This window comes from Arachis ipaensis, chromosome B9, assembly GCF_059453495.1.
Source record: "Arachis ipaensis isolate K30076 ecotype BB chromosome B9, ASM5945349v1, whole genome shotgun sequence".
In the NCBI taxonomy this organism is placed as follows: Eukaryota; Viridiplantae; Streptophyta; class Magnoliopsida; order Fabales; family Fabaceae; genus Arachis; species Arachis ipaensis.
The window spans coordinates 22,437,108-22,456,496 of record NC_142444.1 but is presented as its reverse complement, the minus strand read 5'-3'; the positions used below and the strand labels follow the sequence as shown (position 1 = coordinate 22,456,496).

The following is a 19,389-nucleotide window of genomic DNA, read 5'->3' as shown; positions in this document are numbered from 1 at the left end:
TGCCTTCGTCTACTGCAACGATGCCGCCTCCTACCATTTAGCAACTCGCTACCATGGGGATGCCGTCTCTAGCGACGAAAGCCGCGGCCCCAAAGTCCTCTCATAGAAGTGAGGCAGCTGATGCCCCTCCACCACCTTCCATCATATGGTTGACCATTTGGCCTAATGGCGGCATGGGGTAAGTATCACTTTAAGTCTTATATATTTCCTAATTATTGTTATTGCTGAAAGTGCCTGAAAATTGATTCTAGTTTAGTGGATTTAGGTTTATTTGGTTGCCTAGTTCGTATTTCCTATTTATTGGTTATGGTTATTGCTAAATGTTCCTGAAAATTAATTTCTGTTTAGTGGATTTAGATTTATTTGGTTGCTTGGTTAGTGTTTCCTGTTTACTGATTATGGTTATTACTGAAAGTTCCTAAAAATTTATTCTTGTTTAGTGGATTTAGATTTATTTGATTGCTTGGTTATTGTTTCCTGTTTATTGATTATGGTTATTACTGAAAGTTCTTGAAAATTGATTCCTATTTAGTGGATTTAGGTTCATTTGGGAACCTAGTTATTGTCTCCTATTTACTGATTATGGTTATTGATGAAAGTTCTTGAAAATTGATTCTTGTTTAGTGAATTTAGGTTTATTTGGTTCCCTGATTATGGAATTGTCATAATGTTTTGTTTGTGGTTGTTGCTAGGTTTCTGTTGAACAACAATGCGTGTACTTAAGAGATGACCAATGTCATCAAGCTGATGTGCGACCATCCCTGTTCCAGTTACAAGAAGATCCCTGCTGAGACCAGGGAGCGATGGTTTCAGAAATGGACGGTAATTACTTTTTTTTAGTTTCAAACCTTTTTAGCTAGTTTATATCTTCTATCTTGCTTAACTAATTTTAAAGTTTCTTTGTTACATCTAAACTTTATATAGGACGTTGAGCACGATCTAACCACCAGGAAGATATTCGACCATAAAATGGGTTGGTGGCTCCAGCAGATGCTGGATGATGTTCGTCAGGGGCGGGAGCACCTAATGACCTGGCTTTGACTGGATGTAAAGAAAGCTCTGTTAGTTCATTGGGAGACCGATGAGAGGTTCAGGCATCGGTGTCTCACCAACAGAGCTAAAAGGTCATCGGCTAGGTCGTCCAAGTATACCGGCGGCTCAGCGACCTTCATGAAGGCTAAGGTCAGGCTGGTATGTAGTGACTTTAATTTTGTTAATAACTTAGATATATTCTTTTGCAAATCATTATTAGGCATCCTAATCATATTATTTTAATGCAACATGTGTAGTCGAAGTCATTGGATCACGATGTGACATTGACGAAGACGTTCAAGTACACCCACATGCTGAAAGAGAACAAAGAGAGATTTGCTTATTAGCGGTCACAGGACCATTAGGTGAGTAAACATACATCTGATTATTTTCTGCTATAAAATTATTAGAGATTAAATATATATCTGTCGTACTAATCACAATAACTTGTGTTAATTACACAGGATTTCTACACACAGACACTAGAGGCTGCGACTCAGCACTCTGACAATCTCAGCAAAGTGGGAAAGACGCCGCTGATGGCTCTGCAGCTTCAGTCGTCGATCTTGATGTGCGAGACCACCTCAGTATCGTATAAGAACCGCGTATACGGGATGGGGTCGTTCTTCGCCAGCTACATCTGCACCTCCACATTGAGGCCGTCATCAGGTTCTGCCACTACTCAAGCCGTCGAGCCCGAGGAAGGCGTGGATTTGAGACTGCATGTGTAGGAGCTCCAACGCAGCCTTGACCAACAAGCGCAAGAGCTGAATGATTATCGGCAGAGGTATTAGGAGATCCTTACCCGCGTGACGTTTACGGATGAGCTTAGGCTGGAGTGGAGGGAGTTGCTGGAGCGACTTCAGCGTATAGAGGCTTAGATGGAGGTGTATCAGGCCCAGATGCACGCTGTTGGCATCGACCCTACTGGTGGCAGCACCAGTCCTACTGGTGGTAGCGGTCCTGTGGGTGGCACACGGACATCACCGCCTTCTGCGCCGTTAACTCAGGGCCACAGGACCGACAACAATGATGATGACAAGGACTACCTGGATCTGTAGGTATTTCTGTTTTGTTTTATTGTTTTATTGTATTTATTTGATGTACTTGACTTTTAATTTATTTGAACATTGTATTATTTATTTTAAAGAATAAATTTTCATTATTTATGAATTGAACATTAATTGTATGAAAAGTAAATTTCAATTTAAAATTAAAATTGACCATTTATTTCAAATTTTGTTAAAAAAATTGATATTACCATTGGATTTATCGTAGGAATAATCCGAAGGTAATAGTGCACAAAACAACATTTTTTGACACCAACAATAGCATCGAAAAAATCCACCAGTAACCAATTGGTTTTCGGAGTTGGTAATCCGTTGTAGAATCCGACGGTAATTACCATCGGACAAAAAGTTTCGACAATAACTATTTACCGACGAGGTTTATATGGTCTGCTTATTTCCAATAGTAAATCCAACGGTAATTAACTTATCGTCAGATTATTTTCATTTTTTCAATGATACTCAGCATTTTTCTTGTAGTGGGTAATGATGTCAGTGCCCCACCAGAAGCGCCACCGCACCACCGCTGGTACTAGCAATGCCGCTGCCTCCAGCACGCATTTGGTTGTTGTACACCGCCATCTGGTATCACAAACGCTCTAGTAGCTCTAGCTTCTCTGTCATCTTCGATCTAATGGCATCGGTGTCTTTCACGCGTGCAAGAAGCTCGTTGTACCTCTGCTTAGACTGCTGAGCTTGTTGGTGAAGCTCCTCTGTGAGCTTCTGCACCTCTTTCCTCAAATCGACAACTTCCTCAGGATCGGCAAGGCTGGTGGCAGAAGCAGAGGCAAATGAAGCCGCTAATGTGGAGGTGTGGAGCTCACTGGCAAAGAACTACCTCAAACCATAGACACGATTCTTATAGAGCTCAGAGGCGGTCTCGCACCAAACTCTATCAGGATCAACGGTTGAGGCATTGAAGCCGGGATCATCCCTATTAGGATGAGATTGTTGGGTTGCAACTTTCAATCTCTGCGTGTAGTCCTCATGTGCAACACATGTTGTGATTAGGATGACAATTCCAAATACATTTCAAATTTAGAATTAATTGAAACTCACATAACGAGGCGCAGACCGCTCATCAGCAAATCTCTCTTTGTTGGCCTTCAACGTATGGGTATACTTGAAGTTCTCCACCAATGTCGCCTCACGCTCCAACGACCTAGACCACACATATTGAAACCAACTAATAAGATAAATCAAGTAATAGTTAACAAAGATTAGCAAACTATATACCAGTCTACTCTTCTTCTTCATGAACGTCGCTGACCCACCAGTGTACTTCGACGACCTCGGCGAAGCCTTGTTAGTTCTGTTCATCAAACAGCAATGCTTGAACCCCCTCATCAGTACTAAAATGGACGTCCGGTTCCTTCTTAAGATTTGGACGGAGCTAAATCGTGATGTGGTCGCGCCCTTGACGAATGTCCTGCATCATCTACTAAAGTCGCCTAGCTATCTGGTGGTCGTAGATCTTCCTGATTAAGATATCATGTTTCCCTATCCCATATAAAGTTCTCTTGCACATAGTAATTCAAAAAAATTAATTATTCAAAATAAAATAATGTTAAAATACAATTAATTCAACAACATTGGGTTCTTACCGCCCACTTTTGAAACTGTCGCTCTCTGGTTTGAGCAGGGATCTTTGTGTAGCTCGGCCATGGATGATCATACATGGACTTAATCACATTGGAGATCTCCTGTTTATATACATTGCTGTTTGGTGTAAACCTATCAATAAAAAACTTAAGATTCGCAAATACATAAAACTTAACAAATTCAAAATAGAATACAAATAAAAGACATTCAAATGGTACTTACGCCTGCATGTAGGGGTGGAATCAGGCCAGACTTTTCTCTTAACAGGCCTGGCCTGTCATATAGTTGATTGGCTTGAGCCTGACCTGTAGTCTGCTATAGACTTTTTTTTAAAGTTCTAAGCCTGACCTATTATTTAGTCTGGCCTGGCCTGAAGCCTGTTAAAAGGCCTGATAATTTTTTTTACAAAAATAAAAATATTATTTTAAAAAAACTATTTTTAATTAACATATTTATATGTAATATGTCATATTTAATATTTATAAGAATCTTTAAACTTTAAAGTATTTAAAATATACAAAACTATTTATAATTAAATATAATAAATTTAAAATATCTCATAATTGTATTAATAATAAAAAAATTATTTATATATGTAATTATGTATTAACAGGTCCAGGCAGGTCTGACAGGCGAATAAGACTAATTAGTGAGCATGGACCTGGCCTATTAATATAATAAGGCTATTATAAGAGCCTGGGCCTGTACCTATTTTATAATAGGCCAGGCTGCAGGCCCCTGGCAGGCCGCCTGGCCTTTTTCCATCCCTACTTGCATGCCATCAGACCAAATCCTCATCTGTATGACGGGCAGTGGTGGAGGGGCATCTGGCTGGGACGCATTAGAGGAATTACCCGCTGCGATCTCTATCGCTGGAGTTGTAGGGGGCGGATGGGGCGTAGCAGACAGAGCCACGTAATTGGGGTTCGAGACCATGATGAACTGCTGGTCTGGTGAACCCGCCTGTGACGTCACAGGGGTCGATGGAGTACTCGGGGTAGAGGGCGATGACTAAGAAGTCCCTGGAGTACCGGTCGAAACCCTCCTTCTACTACGACATGAGACCGACTCGTGACACCTCTGCTACCTCTCATCATGTCTGCAAAGAGAATACCAATTAACACTAATCAGCATATATACAACACAAATCCTTCAACATTTCATAAAAATTTTGACATAACCTTTCTTAAATTGGACATATATCCACTTTTACAGTTCTCACAAATCCAACCAACTTCAATCCACAACATAGTCATGCAAAACTCAATAAAATTCACAATATTTTTAGCAAAATATATTAACTTGTTTATACTATTGTATATATTTACAAGGGCATCATATATATTAATATTTAAATATCAAAGAATGTCATTATATGTAACATTAATCATTATATATTTATTTGAAAATATAGGAAATTAAGTTAAATGTCACCAAGATTTAAAAAATAAGTGTTAATTGTTGCCTTAAAATAAATGATTTCTTTAATAACTATACATATGAATTAGAATAATCCTACAAATAATGCACTTACATTGACATAGTAAATCACTACAACCTAATACTTTAAATCTAACCTATCTTAACAACTTAAATCCTCTAGCTAAAACTAAAAACTAAATCTAACTCGAGGTTAATACTAATTATCAACCAGAACATAAATTATACATAGAGGCATATAATTGATTACTTGGTGTACAAAAGCATCAAACAACAAGAAATAGAACAACCAAGTATTTCTTCAACATCAATTCACACAAATCAGCATCAATGACACAACAATTAGCAGCACATTACAGAAATTCAGCAGAAAATCAATCAATCTAGTCCAAACAAATTCAAATTCAAGAAACATAACAGCATGTTGAACTATATATAAACTAACAACAATTCTAATAAAAAAAATTCTAATCCTAATCTAAATCATCTAATCAACAGAAAATAATGATAACCAATTCAACTTACTTACTAAAAATTAACTTATAACTAAATCCTAAATTAACTTAAACAGAGAAAAGAGTGATCATGGAACCTGAGCTTCGAACAGAGGAAGAAGAACTTAGAAGAGGGAGATGAAGTGGCAGCGACAGCTACTGCTGGTGGAGCGCCGCGGCGATGCTGGATGGTGAGACAAATATAGAGGGAGAGAAGGAGTGCGGCTGACACTGGGTTGCAACGGGGAGAGAATGAAAGAAGGGGTTGATTTCGCTGAGAGGGAGAGGAGGCGGCGAAAGGAGGCTGCGGGGCTGACAGAGCGACCGGGAGTGGAGATGGTTAGAGAGACTAGGAGAAGAGAAGTTAGAAAGAGAGAGAGAGAGAGAGAGAGAGAGAGAGAGAGAGAGAAAGAGAGAGAGGGGGGAATTCAAAATAAAGGGGGAGAGGGTTCCCACTTCAAATTTTAGGATTCGATCATTACCGTCAGATTTACTAGCGGATAAATCCGATGGTAACGCGTTGCGGCTCACCCAAATGCAACGTTTCACTAATTGGGTTTACTGGTGGAATGCCGGTAAATCCCACACTATATTTTGTGCCTATTTCCCCCCCCCCTTTTTCTTCTAATTATTACCGGCAAATTTACTGTCAGAAATAGAAATTTGCCGGTAATGATTTGACCTGACGAATTTGACACCTAAATCGTTAATAAATCTGCCAGTAAAACTGACGTTAATGTGCGACGTTAAATCTGACGGTAAATCCAACGGTATTTAGCATTTTTTTGTAATGATAAAAATGGTGGGAAAATGGTGGGAACCATGCCAAATTGATTTATCACGTGTGACTTAGCCACAATGGGTCTTGTTTGTGGCAAATTAAAGTAAGAAAATCTAAGAATGTGAAAGCCCAATACAATTCTTGTCACAGAAAAATGACTTCGTAGCAAATCTCTATTCAATTTGTGCAACAATTTTGCATCAGTAATATTGCGTGGCTAAAGGCAGTGTCTTTTGGAAGCCCACCCACCAAGAATGTCACGGCTATCTTCCTGAAGCACCGTCCCAAGCTCAGCATCGTTGAAGAAACCCAAACTCAAGGAGTTGTCGGCTTCTCAGCCCTTGCCAGATTGCCACTAATTTGAGTACCACTAAAGGACAAGAAGAACTGAGATTGCAAGAGAGATGACTGCAACAAAGACTATACAAGCCCAAGAAAGAAAAAAGACAAAAAGATAGAAAATAGGAGTAGAGGATATTGGTAGTTTGGTACACATGGAGAAAAAATGGTTATGTGAAATACTCTAGTTTAAGAGGTCATTGCTAGTATTATTTTGTGACAAATTGATAAAATTTAGCCATAGCACTACAAGAAAAATACCCATTCAGCCACACTTTTTTTAAGCTACATTTGAAAAGTGTAGCCTATTCTAGGAATAGGCTACGCTTTTCTCCAGGTTTCCTTTTTGCGGGAGAATAGGAATCACATTTGTGGCATCACTTGAAAAGCGATGCCTTAGATATTATAAAGATCACTTATAAAGCGTAGCCTTAACTTAAGAGTTATGAGTTCACTTTTTACACCAAAGAAAACACTTTTAAAGTGTAGCCTATTTATCATATTTCAGGTGCATTTTAAAAGTGTTGCCTAATGTATTTCAAGTCAAATATATCAACACTTAGTAAATTTTTTTCACAATATTTCACCAAATATACAAGCACGCATACAGTAATAGACACTTAGGCAAATAAAAACAAAATAACACACTTAGGCAAATAACAACAAAAATAACATGGCCATAGACTTAGGCAAATAAAAACAAAATAACATGGCCATCACTGAACTCGCGATCCCTATAGCTAGCTAATCACACTCCCTTCATCACCCCCAAATCAGAGAAGACCACTGACGGCGTCAACCCTCACGGCGTCACCGCTCACGGCGTCACCGCTCACGGCGTCAGCATCTCCACCACTCACTCATCTTCATCACTCACCTCTCACCACGCCGCCACTCGTTTTCATCACCGGTTCTCGTCGCTGCGCGCTGACATCAGGAAGATCGACTGTGCGCTCGACTAAAAGCTTTTCTTTATTCGCTCACCGTCGTCAAGAAAGGTATGTATCACCTTCATTTGGTTTCTAAAATCTGAGAGGGTAGGGTTCTGATTTTTGGGTTGCAAATTGGGGGTTTGGTACAAAATCCTTTGAATTCGTGAATTGATGAACATGCATGCTAATCTTGCTGCGCAGGAGAACTCAGAATTTGCTGGTTTCATTCCGTTATTGCTGCGGCGCAGCAGAACTCGTGAATTTGGGATTGTTGCGGCGCAGGAGATCGAACTCGTGAATTTGGGATTGGGGTTTCATTCCATTTACGCAGGTACTGTATAGGCTAAAGAAAAATAGCAAACATTTTTGCACCCTAATTTGATGAAGAACGAATGATTGTAGGATCAATTTGTGGTCAAATGCTATAAATTAGTAGTAATCCATGAAAGAGTTCCCAAACTGTGAAATACACTTGTGAAAGTTGATTATATGTCTTGATTCTGGGTTTGATTCTCATAATTGTCTTTCGCTTGTTGCTTATCGTTCTCTACTCTTATAGAATTCTGCTCCACATTGATGAAACAAAAATGTTTTCCTAGTTCAAAAGTTTCCTGCGCAATCAGTGTTAGTGTTTCGTATTTTTAACACACGATTTCTTAGTATATTTTGTGTTGATTGCTTCTTGATCGAAGTACATTTCATGACTTGGCGATTTCCATTGAGGGAAAAATTGCTTCCCTGGTTCAAATTTTTTTTGTGCAATCAGTATTAGTGTTATGTTCTTAACACGGGTTTTCTTATTATTAAATACGTCCAATTTGTGTGGAACTCTTGCTTGATTAAAGTGCATTTGATGACTTGGTGACTTACTTTAGTTGAACTTTGGAAAAGTTATCGCTGTTGGCCCCGGTCTTCGTGGCAAGGACGGGAACCTAAACCTCTTGGTTCAGTTATTATTGTCTATTATGAATGGTTTTTGAGTGAAAAGCTTTGTTGTATATGATGATTGATGAAGAAGCTTCCCTTTCCATCCACAATTACTTGTTCTATTAGGAATACACAAGCTTAATTACATTCCAGCACTTCATTTTTATTTTTTCCCTCTGATTTCTCCAATTCAAATTAATTTGCACTTTTTAAAACTTGAATAATTAAATTCCTGTGTGTAGAGCAGTGTCAAAATTCGGAAATAGATTTTATATATAATAGATTTTGATATGTCAAAGTAGTGGAGTTAGCTATGTTAGCTTTTAGGGAAGTTTGAAGTTAGAGCCGTAGTGGCACTTAAAAGGCATATCTAGTTCTAAAAGACATGCAAACTTTTAACTAATTAAAAGGAAACTGTGATTTTTTAGAGATCTATTGTCATAAAAATAAAATTTGAGTTTCGTAATTTAATTGATTTGTAGTGTTTTCTGGGGTTTTGGTTGGACAACGACATTTTTTATATTGATTCTATACTATCATGTTGAGTTTCTTGTAAAAGATGAATTCATCTTTTTTATTGAGTTGTTCAAGAGTTGCATCATTTTAGGATCTCAAATAAGTTTTTACAGGGGTAAAATGTTGATGTTAACTTGTCTCTTCTCTCAATAATAGTGAGTATAGTAAAGATAAATAATTGTGACGTCAGTTTTTTTTTTTTATAACAATTTCGTCGGTTTTTGTTGTGTAATTAAGTCTGACGATTGCTCTTGAAAAAAATATTGTTTTAGCTCTCTCTTTATTTGGAATATTTTGCGTCCTGAATTTTTTTCTTAAAAAATTGGTTTATGTTTAGAAGTGTGGTTATAAGATAGTTGATATTAAAATTGATTCTATGAATACTTTCTTGTTGCTTTAATTTGATTCCTAACAACTGTCTTGTGTTGATAGTAATTTACTTGAAAATTAGAAAATTATCGTGTCTTAATTGAGAAGTTCAATTTAATCTTATTCATAGAGAAGTTAAATGTTGTAGCTAATTTGTTAACTTAAAAATGATCTAAAAATTATAAATAGAGAGGAGGGAGACAAGAAGTGAGAATATAGAATGATTAGGGGAGCTAATAAGAACTATGGGCTCTTATCCCTGAAGGTGGACCCTCACAGATAAAGCACCCACTTATTTCCTCTGTTATTGGTTGTCTTCTCAGTATCATAACATCAACTTACTATATAGATAAGATAAAAAAATAGTTTTTAGTTTGATTGAGATTGTTCAATATTCCAAGCAAACTGCATATACTCTTTAATAAGAAATTTGAAGCGTAGCAGTGAGCAGTGAAATCTAAACTGAAATCACAGATATTGATATTGTTAGGGATAAGTACTAACTTGCCTTGTTTTGAGGGCATCAGTGGCACAGATCAATAATAAAAAAGCCGCCTCAGAGAAATCTCATGAATTTTGGTCCCTTTTAAGTGATAGTTTTGTTTGTTTATTACTTTTGAGAATAACTTTGATTAGAAAACATAATAGTAGTAAGTAGTAACAGAGCAGAGCAACACATGGAGGCAAAATTTTGGTAGCATTTATTAAGGTAATGGTAATAATGTGTTAATATATCAGTCTTCACGTTATTATCATACTCTATCACTTGATAATAGTTCACATCACTCACTGTCTCACTCTGCCCTTCTCCATCTATTTTCATAACTTTACTTTTATTTTTTAAAGTTAGAACTTCCAAGGTTATATTATATCACAGGATCTGCTCCGCAACAACTTCAAATCCGTGACTTATTGAGATTTATGATAATATTTTTATTCTTAATTATAAGTCGTTTAATAGTCAAACTGGTCCATGTGAAAAGATTTACGTTAAAGCATCCTGATTCTTTTCACTATTCTCTAAATGTATTTCATTGTTTGCTGCTGCATGGATGACCCATGTGGTTTGCATGAATGGCTGCCAAGTTCATGGCTTACCAGTTACCAGGATAATATTTTGATTAGCTCATGATTTACCATTAAATCGTCTCACTTCTACTGACCTGAATTGAGTTTTGAGAAGCAATATTGCTTCCTTTTATTTTTAGTTACTCAGTTACTCATGCTTTGGATTTGAATTTTGGGCTGTTATCAGATTGCTTTTATTTTTCAAATAAGTTATCGACCTGAATTAAGTTTTTTTATTTTTTTTCCCTTACATTTTAATTATATCAGTTTAGAATTTATGAAAATAAATCAAGAGTAAATAATATCATAGTCTAATCTCTTAGAATTTTACTTGGTAACAAACAGATTGAAGTTTTTGGTTAAAGCTCCTAAGTGGATTTTGTCAAAACATTGATCGTGTCATGGCAAGGTACAATGCATACTTTTTTTTTTCACTTTATTATTATGCTATTAATTCATGTGTAGCTCCACTTTGATTGCTTTATTAGTTATGAAGTTGCAATTTAACTTATTATTTATGTACTATAAATTCTTTATTTTCCTTAATTTGTTTTGCTTCAGCGAGTTTCTAGTAAAATGTTTAGAGAATTACTTCTAAAGATTAGGAACTATTTCCTAACCTAACTACAAGGCTATGAAGTCCGTTTCATAGCCCATGCCCCTTATATTTCATAACACCCTTCCTCCTCTATTCTTATTATCTTCACTTTGCGACCCCTTATAAATTTTTTTCCAAAAAAATTTAATAATTATCGATTAGGTTTTGTGATATGCCGAAGGATTGGATGGATCTACCGAGGTATAGCGAAGAGTATATCAATGGTGTTATTAGTTTCTTAGAGTTTGCATACTCTGAGGGAGAGCCGGACGGACAACAAATTCAATGTCCTTGTAAGAGGTGTTGTAACATTGAGTGGTATAGAAGAGATGTGGTATTTGACCATTTAGTAGCCGACGGATTTGTTAAGGGATATAGAACATGGATTAATCACGGGGAATGGACAATCCCGATGGTGGTTGATGATGACACGGATGATGAAGGTGCACGCGATGACATTGAAGGACTGCTTAATGATGCATTTGGAGATCATGCTGAGGGTGTTACTGTAGGTCCAAATGAAGAGGCTAAAAAGTTTTATAATTTAATAGATGGGGCAAGTCAAGAGTTATACCCGGGCTGCAAGAAATTTTCTACATTATCTTTTACCATCCGCCTGTACTTGTTAAAGTGTTTGCACGGTTGGAGCAATGCCTCCTTCACTTCCCTTCTTGAGCTATTGAAAGAGGCAATGCCTGAAATTAAAATACCTCCATCTTTCCATAAGACGAAGGCTATGATAAGAGATTTAGGTCTGGATTATAAAAAAATTGATGCTTGTCCTAATGATTGCCTCCTGTATAGGAAAGAACTAAAGGATGAAACACAATGTCGTGTATGTGGAACATCTCGATATACTGAAAATTCTAGTGATAATAGCGAGAACCAACCTCACAATAAAGGTCGTCCTATTCCTGTAAAGACTCTGAGATACTTTCCTATAATTCCAAGACTTCAGCGATTATTTATGTGCTCAAAAACGGCAGCTAGTCTGAGGTGGCATGATGAGGAGCGCGTTAAAGATGGGACGTTAAAGCATCCTGCTGATGGACTGGCATGGAAGAACTTTGATGAAATGAATGAAGATTTTGCAAAAGAATCACGCAATATTAGACTAGGCTTGTCAAGTGATGGGTTCAACCCATTTCGTAGCATGAATATTTCATGGAGCACGTGGCCCGTAATGCTGATGGTATACAACTTGCCTCCGTGGATGTGCATGAAACCTGAATATTGTATGCTATCTTTGCTTATTCCTGGGCCACAATCACCTGGCAAAGATATTGACGTGTATCTACAACCATTGATGGAAGACCTGAAGTTGTTGTGGGAAATAGGGGTGGAAACTTATGATGCATCAAAGAATGAGACCTTTCAAATGCGGGCAGCTCTTTTGTGGACAATTAATGATTTTCTTGCGTATGCTATGTTGTCTGGGTGGAGTACAAAGGGAAAATTGGCTTGCCCTTGTTGCAACAAAAATACCTCTTCTCTACAACTAAAACATAGTCGGAAGACAGTTTATATGGACCATCGTGTCTTTTTACCCATGGATCATCCATGGAGAACCAATACAAGGTCTTTTAATGGGAAGCAAGAATTAAGACCCCCTCCACCTGTTATAGAAGGAACGGAAATTTTTGAGATGCTACAAAATGTTGAGAATGTTTTCGGGAAGAAGCAAAGTACATCAAATAGTTTCCCATGGAATTGGAAAAAAAGATCAATTTTCTTTGAATTGCCTTACTGGCACAAGAACCTACTGCGTCACAACTTAGATGTCATGCACATAGAGAAGAACATACTTGACAGTATAATTGGAACTCTTTTGGATATCCCAGGCAAGACAAAGGATCATCTGAATGCTCGATATGACTTAAAAGATTTGGGGATCTGGAAAAATCTTCAACCAAAGGAGGTGAATAATGGCAAGAGAACAAAGTTGGCAAAGGCATGCTTTTCTATGACTGCTGCAGAGAAGTCAATTTTTTGTGGTGTTTTGAAGACAACAAAGCTACCTGATGGTAGTGCTTCGAATATATCACGGTGTGTACATCTAGCAGAAAGAAAAATTTCTGGGTATAAGACTCACGATGCTCATTTTTTGCTACACTACTTACTACCAATACCGATTAAAAGCATCCTTCCTGATCACGTGGCCATTCCGTTGATTCGACTAAGTTCCTTTTTTCGTCGCATATGCAAAAAGTTAATAACACTGGAAGAGATAGATCGACTGGAGTTAGAGATTGTGGAAACATTATGCCACCTTGAGAGGATCTTTCCCCCTAGTTTTTTTGACATAATGGTTCATCTTCCTATTCATTTAGCAAATGAGGTGAGATTGGGTGGTCCGGTGCAGTTTCGTTGGATGTATCCTCCAGAAAGGTACATGTGTACATTAAAGTCGTATGTACGCAATAAAAGTCGCCCCGAAGGTTCTATTGCAGAGGCATATCTGGCTGAAGAGTGCTTAACTTTCTGCTCAAGATACTTACATGGAGGTGTGCGAACAAGACTTAATAAGCGACCTCGGAATGATGATGATCCTAATGACGATGAAGTTTTGCCTTCAAAGTTGTTTTCTAACAAAGGTCGTTCGTTAGGCGTGGGAAATGGAGAACCAATTAATCTCGATGACATATCAAGTGCTCAAGCCCATGTATATGTATTATACAATTGTGAAGAAGTCACAGATTATGTTAGGTAACTTAATATAACTTATGTTTATTCACTAAATCAAGTGCATTTAGATTTTTTCCGATCAAACATAACTATTATTAACTACAGAGAGCATGAGGATGAGGTTAACAATCAGCGGGGAACAAAATGGAGAAAAGCTCAAGTTCACAGTAGAACCTTCTCGCAGTGGTTTGAAACTCGGGCGAGAGATCCAGATGTGCCTGTTTGGCTAAAAGAATTATCTCGAGGTCCAAGCTCTGTTGCAAGAAGATTTTCTGGATATATAATTAATGGATATAGGTTTCACACTGTGGAGCGTGAGGCAAGGAGAAAAACACAAAATAGTGGTGTCACATTAACTGCTTTAACTTCAAGCTTTGCAAGTGCTAAAGATAAAAGTCCAATTCAAGACACTGTAGCTTATTATGGCAGGTTATTTGAGATAGTAGAGTTAGATTATTTTGGGCGTTTTAAGGTTGTATTGTTTCGGTGTGAGTGGTATGATGCTGGGAGAGACAAATATGGTCTTACATTTGTTCACTTCAATAAGAAATGCTACCAGAATGAACCTTTCATACTAGCATCTCAAGCACATCAGTGTTTTTATGTGCAAGATCCATATGAACATAACAAACATTATGTTATGGAAACTATCCCAAGAGACTTATTTAAAACAAATGACGAATCTGAGTCTGAGGCCAGTCAAACCTTCTATAGTGAACAACACGAGCATATAACAAGTCCTGCCATACCAGCTGATGATGGTGAACTTATTCTGGAGAGGAATGATCTACGACCTACAGTTATTGAAAAGGTTCCCCAAGTGACTTCTGCCCAAGAATATGAGGCAGATTTCATTGGAGATTCTGATTCTGATGGGTCAGCCTAAGCAATTTATTGCTTAATATGTACATATGTATAACTAAGTTTTCTTCACCTTTTTATTTGTAAGTCATATTTTTGTTTTAATTTCTCATTTTGTTAGTGTTTCTTATAGGATATGTCACTTTATTGCTTATATTAACTCGAGTTAACTAATTTATTTGTGTAGGAATAAAGAATTTATTGATCTTAAAGCAACATCAAGTAAGAATCTACTTCGACAATTTGAAGCCAAGAGACAAAGGATTGTAAATGAACGCAAGCAATATGTGATGCAAGGTGCAGCACGTAATGACAAGGAGGAAACTATGCCAAGGTTGGATGTAGTCGAAAGTCAAAAAGAGTTGAGTGCAACCAAAGGAGTGAAGAAGTGTACGTCAAAGAAGCTGGATTTTACTCATTTACAAAGCACACTCAGCACAATCAACAAAAGGATGAATTTCACGCCTGAAACCCTGGAAGTACAGCCAAGCATTCCTGCGCAACAGCCAGAAAATAAAAAAAGAAAGAATCACTTGACTGTGGCTATGGCTGAGAAAAAGAAGCATGAAGTACAACATGAACCGTTAACACAAGGCTTGAACAATTCTAAGCTTACAAAGGTGGGTGCAGATGAACTTAAAAGGAAGCTCGATGCAATTCGTAATATGAATAATAGCATGCCAACACATGTAAGCCAAGATCGGAGTTGTGCAAATTCTACTCAGCCCACAATCAACCAAAGGCAGCAGCAGATTATTCAAGTCACACATGGTAGAACTCAAAAAAGGCAACATGACACTACTTTGCTGAGTTCAAACACTACCCCACAAGCTGAAGATTTAATGTCGGAGCAAGATGGATCAAGAAAGGAAAAGAGCAAGCCAAGGGTAAAGGCTACAACTATTGATGAATTTTTAAAAGAAAATGGGATAGATGTAGAAATTGACGGACTAAGCTCTGAACTAAGTGATGATGTGGGAGATAGCTTTCCACTTGATGAAAATTATTATTCACATGTGATGGAGGACATTGATGATGACGAAGGTAATTTATTTATATCATTTTTTATATTTTTTTGTAAATCATAATGCTTAATTTTTCAATTGGCATCACTAATTACTCCCTAATTTTCCCCCTACTGCATGAAACTAGGAGAGCCAAAGAAGAAGAAAACTCGGGGAAAAACAACTTGCAAAGAGATTTATGCAAGAACTATGGAACAGCGAGAAGAAGTTATTTTTGATATTGGACAGCCAGTAGGACCAACCGATCAAAGTGTGTCTAATTTAACTAGTTTCGTAGGAACAATTGGGAGAAATAAAAGATTTGTGAGTCTTTTGTACACTAGCTGGCATGCTGTAACTCCTAAAGCTAAGAAATTCATGTGGAACTATGTTAATGTAAGACTCTTCTATTATTATTAAATGTTGATTATTTTAAATATAGCAAGGTGCGTATAACACTGTTGATATCATGCAGACCAAGTTTATCCTCCCAGACAGTGGAGAAAAGTGGGTGATCCAAGCAATTCGGGATGCTTGGAAGCGGTTCAAGGGAAAGATTAAGCAGAAGCACTTTGTTCCCTTTGATACCATCGAAGATATGGTGAAAAATCGACCGACACAAGTTCCAGAAAGTCAATTCATAAAATTGATCTATTATTGGAGTCATCCTACAATCCAGGTAAAATAGTTGGTACTTTAATTACAAATATATTATTGTTTGTTAAGACATAAGCAAAATAATGAAATTTCAATTGATAATGTTGGAATCTGTCCTCTCTCATGTTGTACAAACACATATCCATTCTGATGTAGGTTCTTGAACTGAATTGAATTTTTTTAGGATATATTGCTGCCAGTTCCATTCTGAACTTCTGAATTTCTGTATTTACAATTCTATTTTTGGCTACTTTTTTTGCTGTAATTTAAGTTGCTGCAATTCTATTTTCTATAGTTCTGTTTTGTGCAATTTTGTTTTCTGCAATTCTATTCTGTGCAATTATACCTGCTACTATTCTGGTTGCTATAATTTTGTTTGCCATGGCAAAATTTAATTATATTGTTCTCTGTTTCTATATGCTAACCTTTTATTCAATTATAGTCAATAAGTGAAAAAAATAAGAAACATAAAGAACAGCAAAAGTTTCCACATCGCATGGGGCCAATCAATTTCGGAAGAGTACGAGTGGCTCTGGTATACTTATTTCATATTTGTGCTGGGATTTGTTTAGTTAATTTTAGTTATGTTGTTATAGACTTACTTATTTAAGGCTTTATTTTATAGCGCGCGACAAAGGAAATAAATGAGGAACCAAAAAGGTTTGAAATGTTCCTTGCTACTCGAACAAGTCGGAAAAGGAAGGAAGTTGATCAGGAAACACAAGATGCAATTGTATGAGAATTCATTGAATTACTAATGATTATAAATCAAATTTAGGATACGGTAACTAATTCTATGTCAAATGTTTCTTTTAATTAGGATGAATTCCAAAACCGGCAAGCTGCTGGTGAAACAGATGAGGAAGCTTTTGAGTCTTTATTTGGAAAAGAACAACCAGGTCGGGTTAGGTGCTATGGAAGATCTATTACACGACGTGACTTAAAGAAGCATGCAGAAATTTCTGAACTCAAGCAACAACACCAGGAGGAAGTCACATCTTTGAAGGCTGAACTTGGAGACATGAAGGCCAAACAGCAGCACCAAGAGGCTGACCTTCATGGATTGCGAAACATGATTAAGTTACTAGTTCAGCGATCTGAACCTGGAATGAGGCCGGAAGAAATTGAAGCCTTGTTACAAGATGCCCAACACTCTCCAATTGATGCAAATAGCGCTCATGGATCAACACATATTCCAAACATAAATATGGTATGACAAGTTTTTTCTTATTCCCTAATATTTGTTTATATATTGTTAATTGTTAATTAGGATTTTGAGTTTAAAATTTTTATTTGTTAGAACTTAGGAGGATGCCATATTTTTTAATTTGAACTGAAATTGAAGAAGATGGAAGCTGTGATTTGGTTTTTTTGGTTTTGTTTTTTCATTATGTAATTTTAATATTATTGTTATCAGGGTGAAAGCTGTAATTTTTCTGGTTTTTCTGATTTTTCTGGTTTTGGTTTTCTGATTTTTCTGATTTTAGTTCCCATTTAGTATGAAGTTGTGTTAGTCCGTTTTTTAGTTGTCCTTTATGGTGATTTATAGTATCCCCCTGAATGTGATTGTTATTTTAAAGCAAAAGACTTTGGTGATATGAAAAGTAGAGTAGTTTCAATTATCTTATGCCTTTCGGATATTGTATGTGTTATTAATCTGTTAACTACTTTTTTCTTCTTGTACTTTTTCAAGTTATAATTATTTTTCTATATAATTATGCAGGATAATTCTGAAGATGTGAATGAAGATTGAGATGCTTATCATGATGGTTTATTGACAAAGGTGGAAATTGAAAGATGTATGGTTGATGATGATGTCTTTTATTAGAAGCTAAGATACATTTATATGATATATTTTGATTTTTCCTAGTTTATTAGTAGTAAACTCTAAGTGCATTATATGAGTATACTTATTCTAGTTTGAGATGTATGAATGCTCAAAATTATGATTATTCCAATATTTTTGGTTCATTGTATACTTATATTTTGTTTCAGTATAATTTTTATTGTTTAAAGATTATTGTATGGTATTATTATATATGTATACATTTTTATTTTATAATAATTAACTAATTTAATTAACAATACAGGATTATATATATAATTATATTCTCAAATATTAGAGTTTAGATAAAAAAATTGTTAGAAATTTCTGTTTATATATATATATATATATATATATATATATATATATATATATATATATATATATATATAAACAGAAATTTTAAAAAAAATGAGGGACAAAAGGCTACACTTATATAGAGTAGCTATAGGTATACTATTTGCTACTTTTATAAAGTGATGCAGTAGCTCTGAAAAGTGTAGCCTATTCTTTAGAATTATGGTAACCATTAGTGCTGAAAAGCGTAGCCTTAGGTCCTGAACAGCATCACTTAAAAAGCGTACCCTATTCTCAAAGGTGAGAAGCGTAGCCTTTGCTACAGAAAAGCGTAGCCTTTGAGAATAGGCAACACTAGTATAGGCATCGCCTACAAAAGTGTCTCCGAAGCCTAAAAAGCGTAGCCTTTTCCTAAGGCATCATTTTTTTTTGGTTTTGGCTACACTTTTCAAGTGTAGTTGAATGGGTGTTTTTCTTGTAGTGTAGGGATAAATGTTCATAGCAAATTTTAAAGACCGACATATTTCTTTATTTTGGTAATTTTTTGTGGGTAAGTCCCTTTTTTTATGGTAGTGATGAGTTATACAAATTATTAAACATTAAACAGTATGTTATTCCCAAATCGGCAAAGAATAACCAGAATGGAAAAGGAATGCTAGAATTTGGCTTCTATATATCGACATACGGAGAAAGGACCTGCAAAGATAATGTCACGTGTATCAAACCAACAATCGTGCGGGGATTTTTTATTTTATAATTGGGGAGGAGATGGTATTTTTCTTTAAAATGGAGGAAAACGGGGTTATACAGAAGACTGCTGGCCCCGTCCTGATAGATCTGCAATACGCCCTATTCGTAGTGTACCCATAATCCGCCCCCTTGTATTGACTGCATG

The 19,389-nt window shown here is 36.5% G+C and overlaps 2 protein-coding genes across 2 annotated transcripts; both read left to right on the top strand.

Moving 5' to 3' along the window:
- Positions 1-11,331: 11,331 nt before the first annotated feature.
- Positions 11,332-14,736, top strand: LOC148544000 (uncharacterized). Its single transcript, XM_088498816.1, has 2 exons — positions 11,332-13,871; positions 13,956-14,736. The coding sequence occupies exons 1-2, from the start codon at positions 11,338-11,340 to the stop codon at positions 14,734-14,736; spliced, it is 3,315 nt and encodes a 1,104-aa protein (XP_088354942.1). The 5' UTR covers positions 11,332-11,337.
- Positions 14,737-15,256: 520 nt separating this feature from the next.
- On the top strand, positions 15,257-18,125 carry LOC110263755 (uncharacterized). The gene is made up of 9 exons (XM_088498815.1): positions 15,257-15,755; positions 15,864-16,111; positions 16,191-16,394; positions 16,815-16,907; positions 16,998-17,105; positions 17,193-17,582; positions 17,790-17,799; positions 17,953-18,014; positions 18,096-18,125. Exons 1-9 carry the CDS (start codon positions 15,257-15,259, stop codon positions 18,123-18,125), a joined length of 1,644 nt encoding a protein of 547 aa, XP_088354941.1.
- The last annotated feature ends 1,264 nt before the right edge of the window (positions 18,126-19,389 follow it).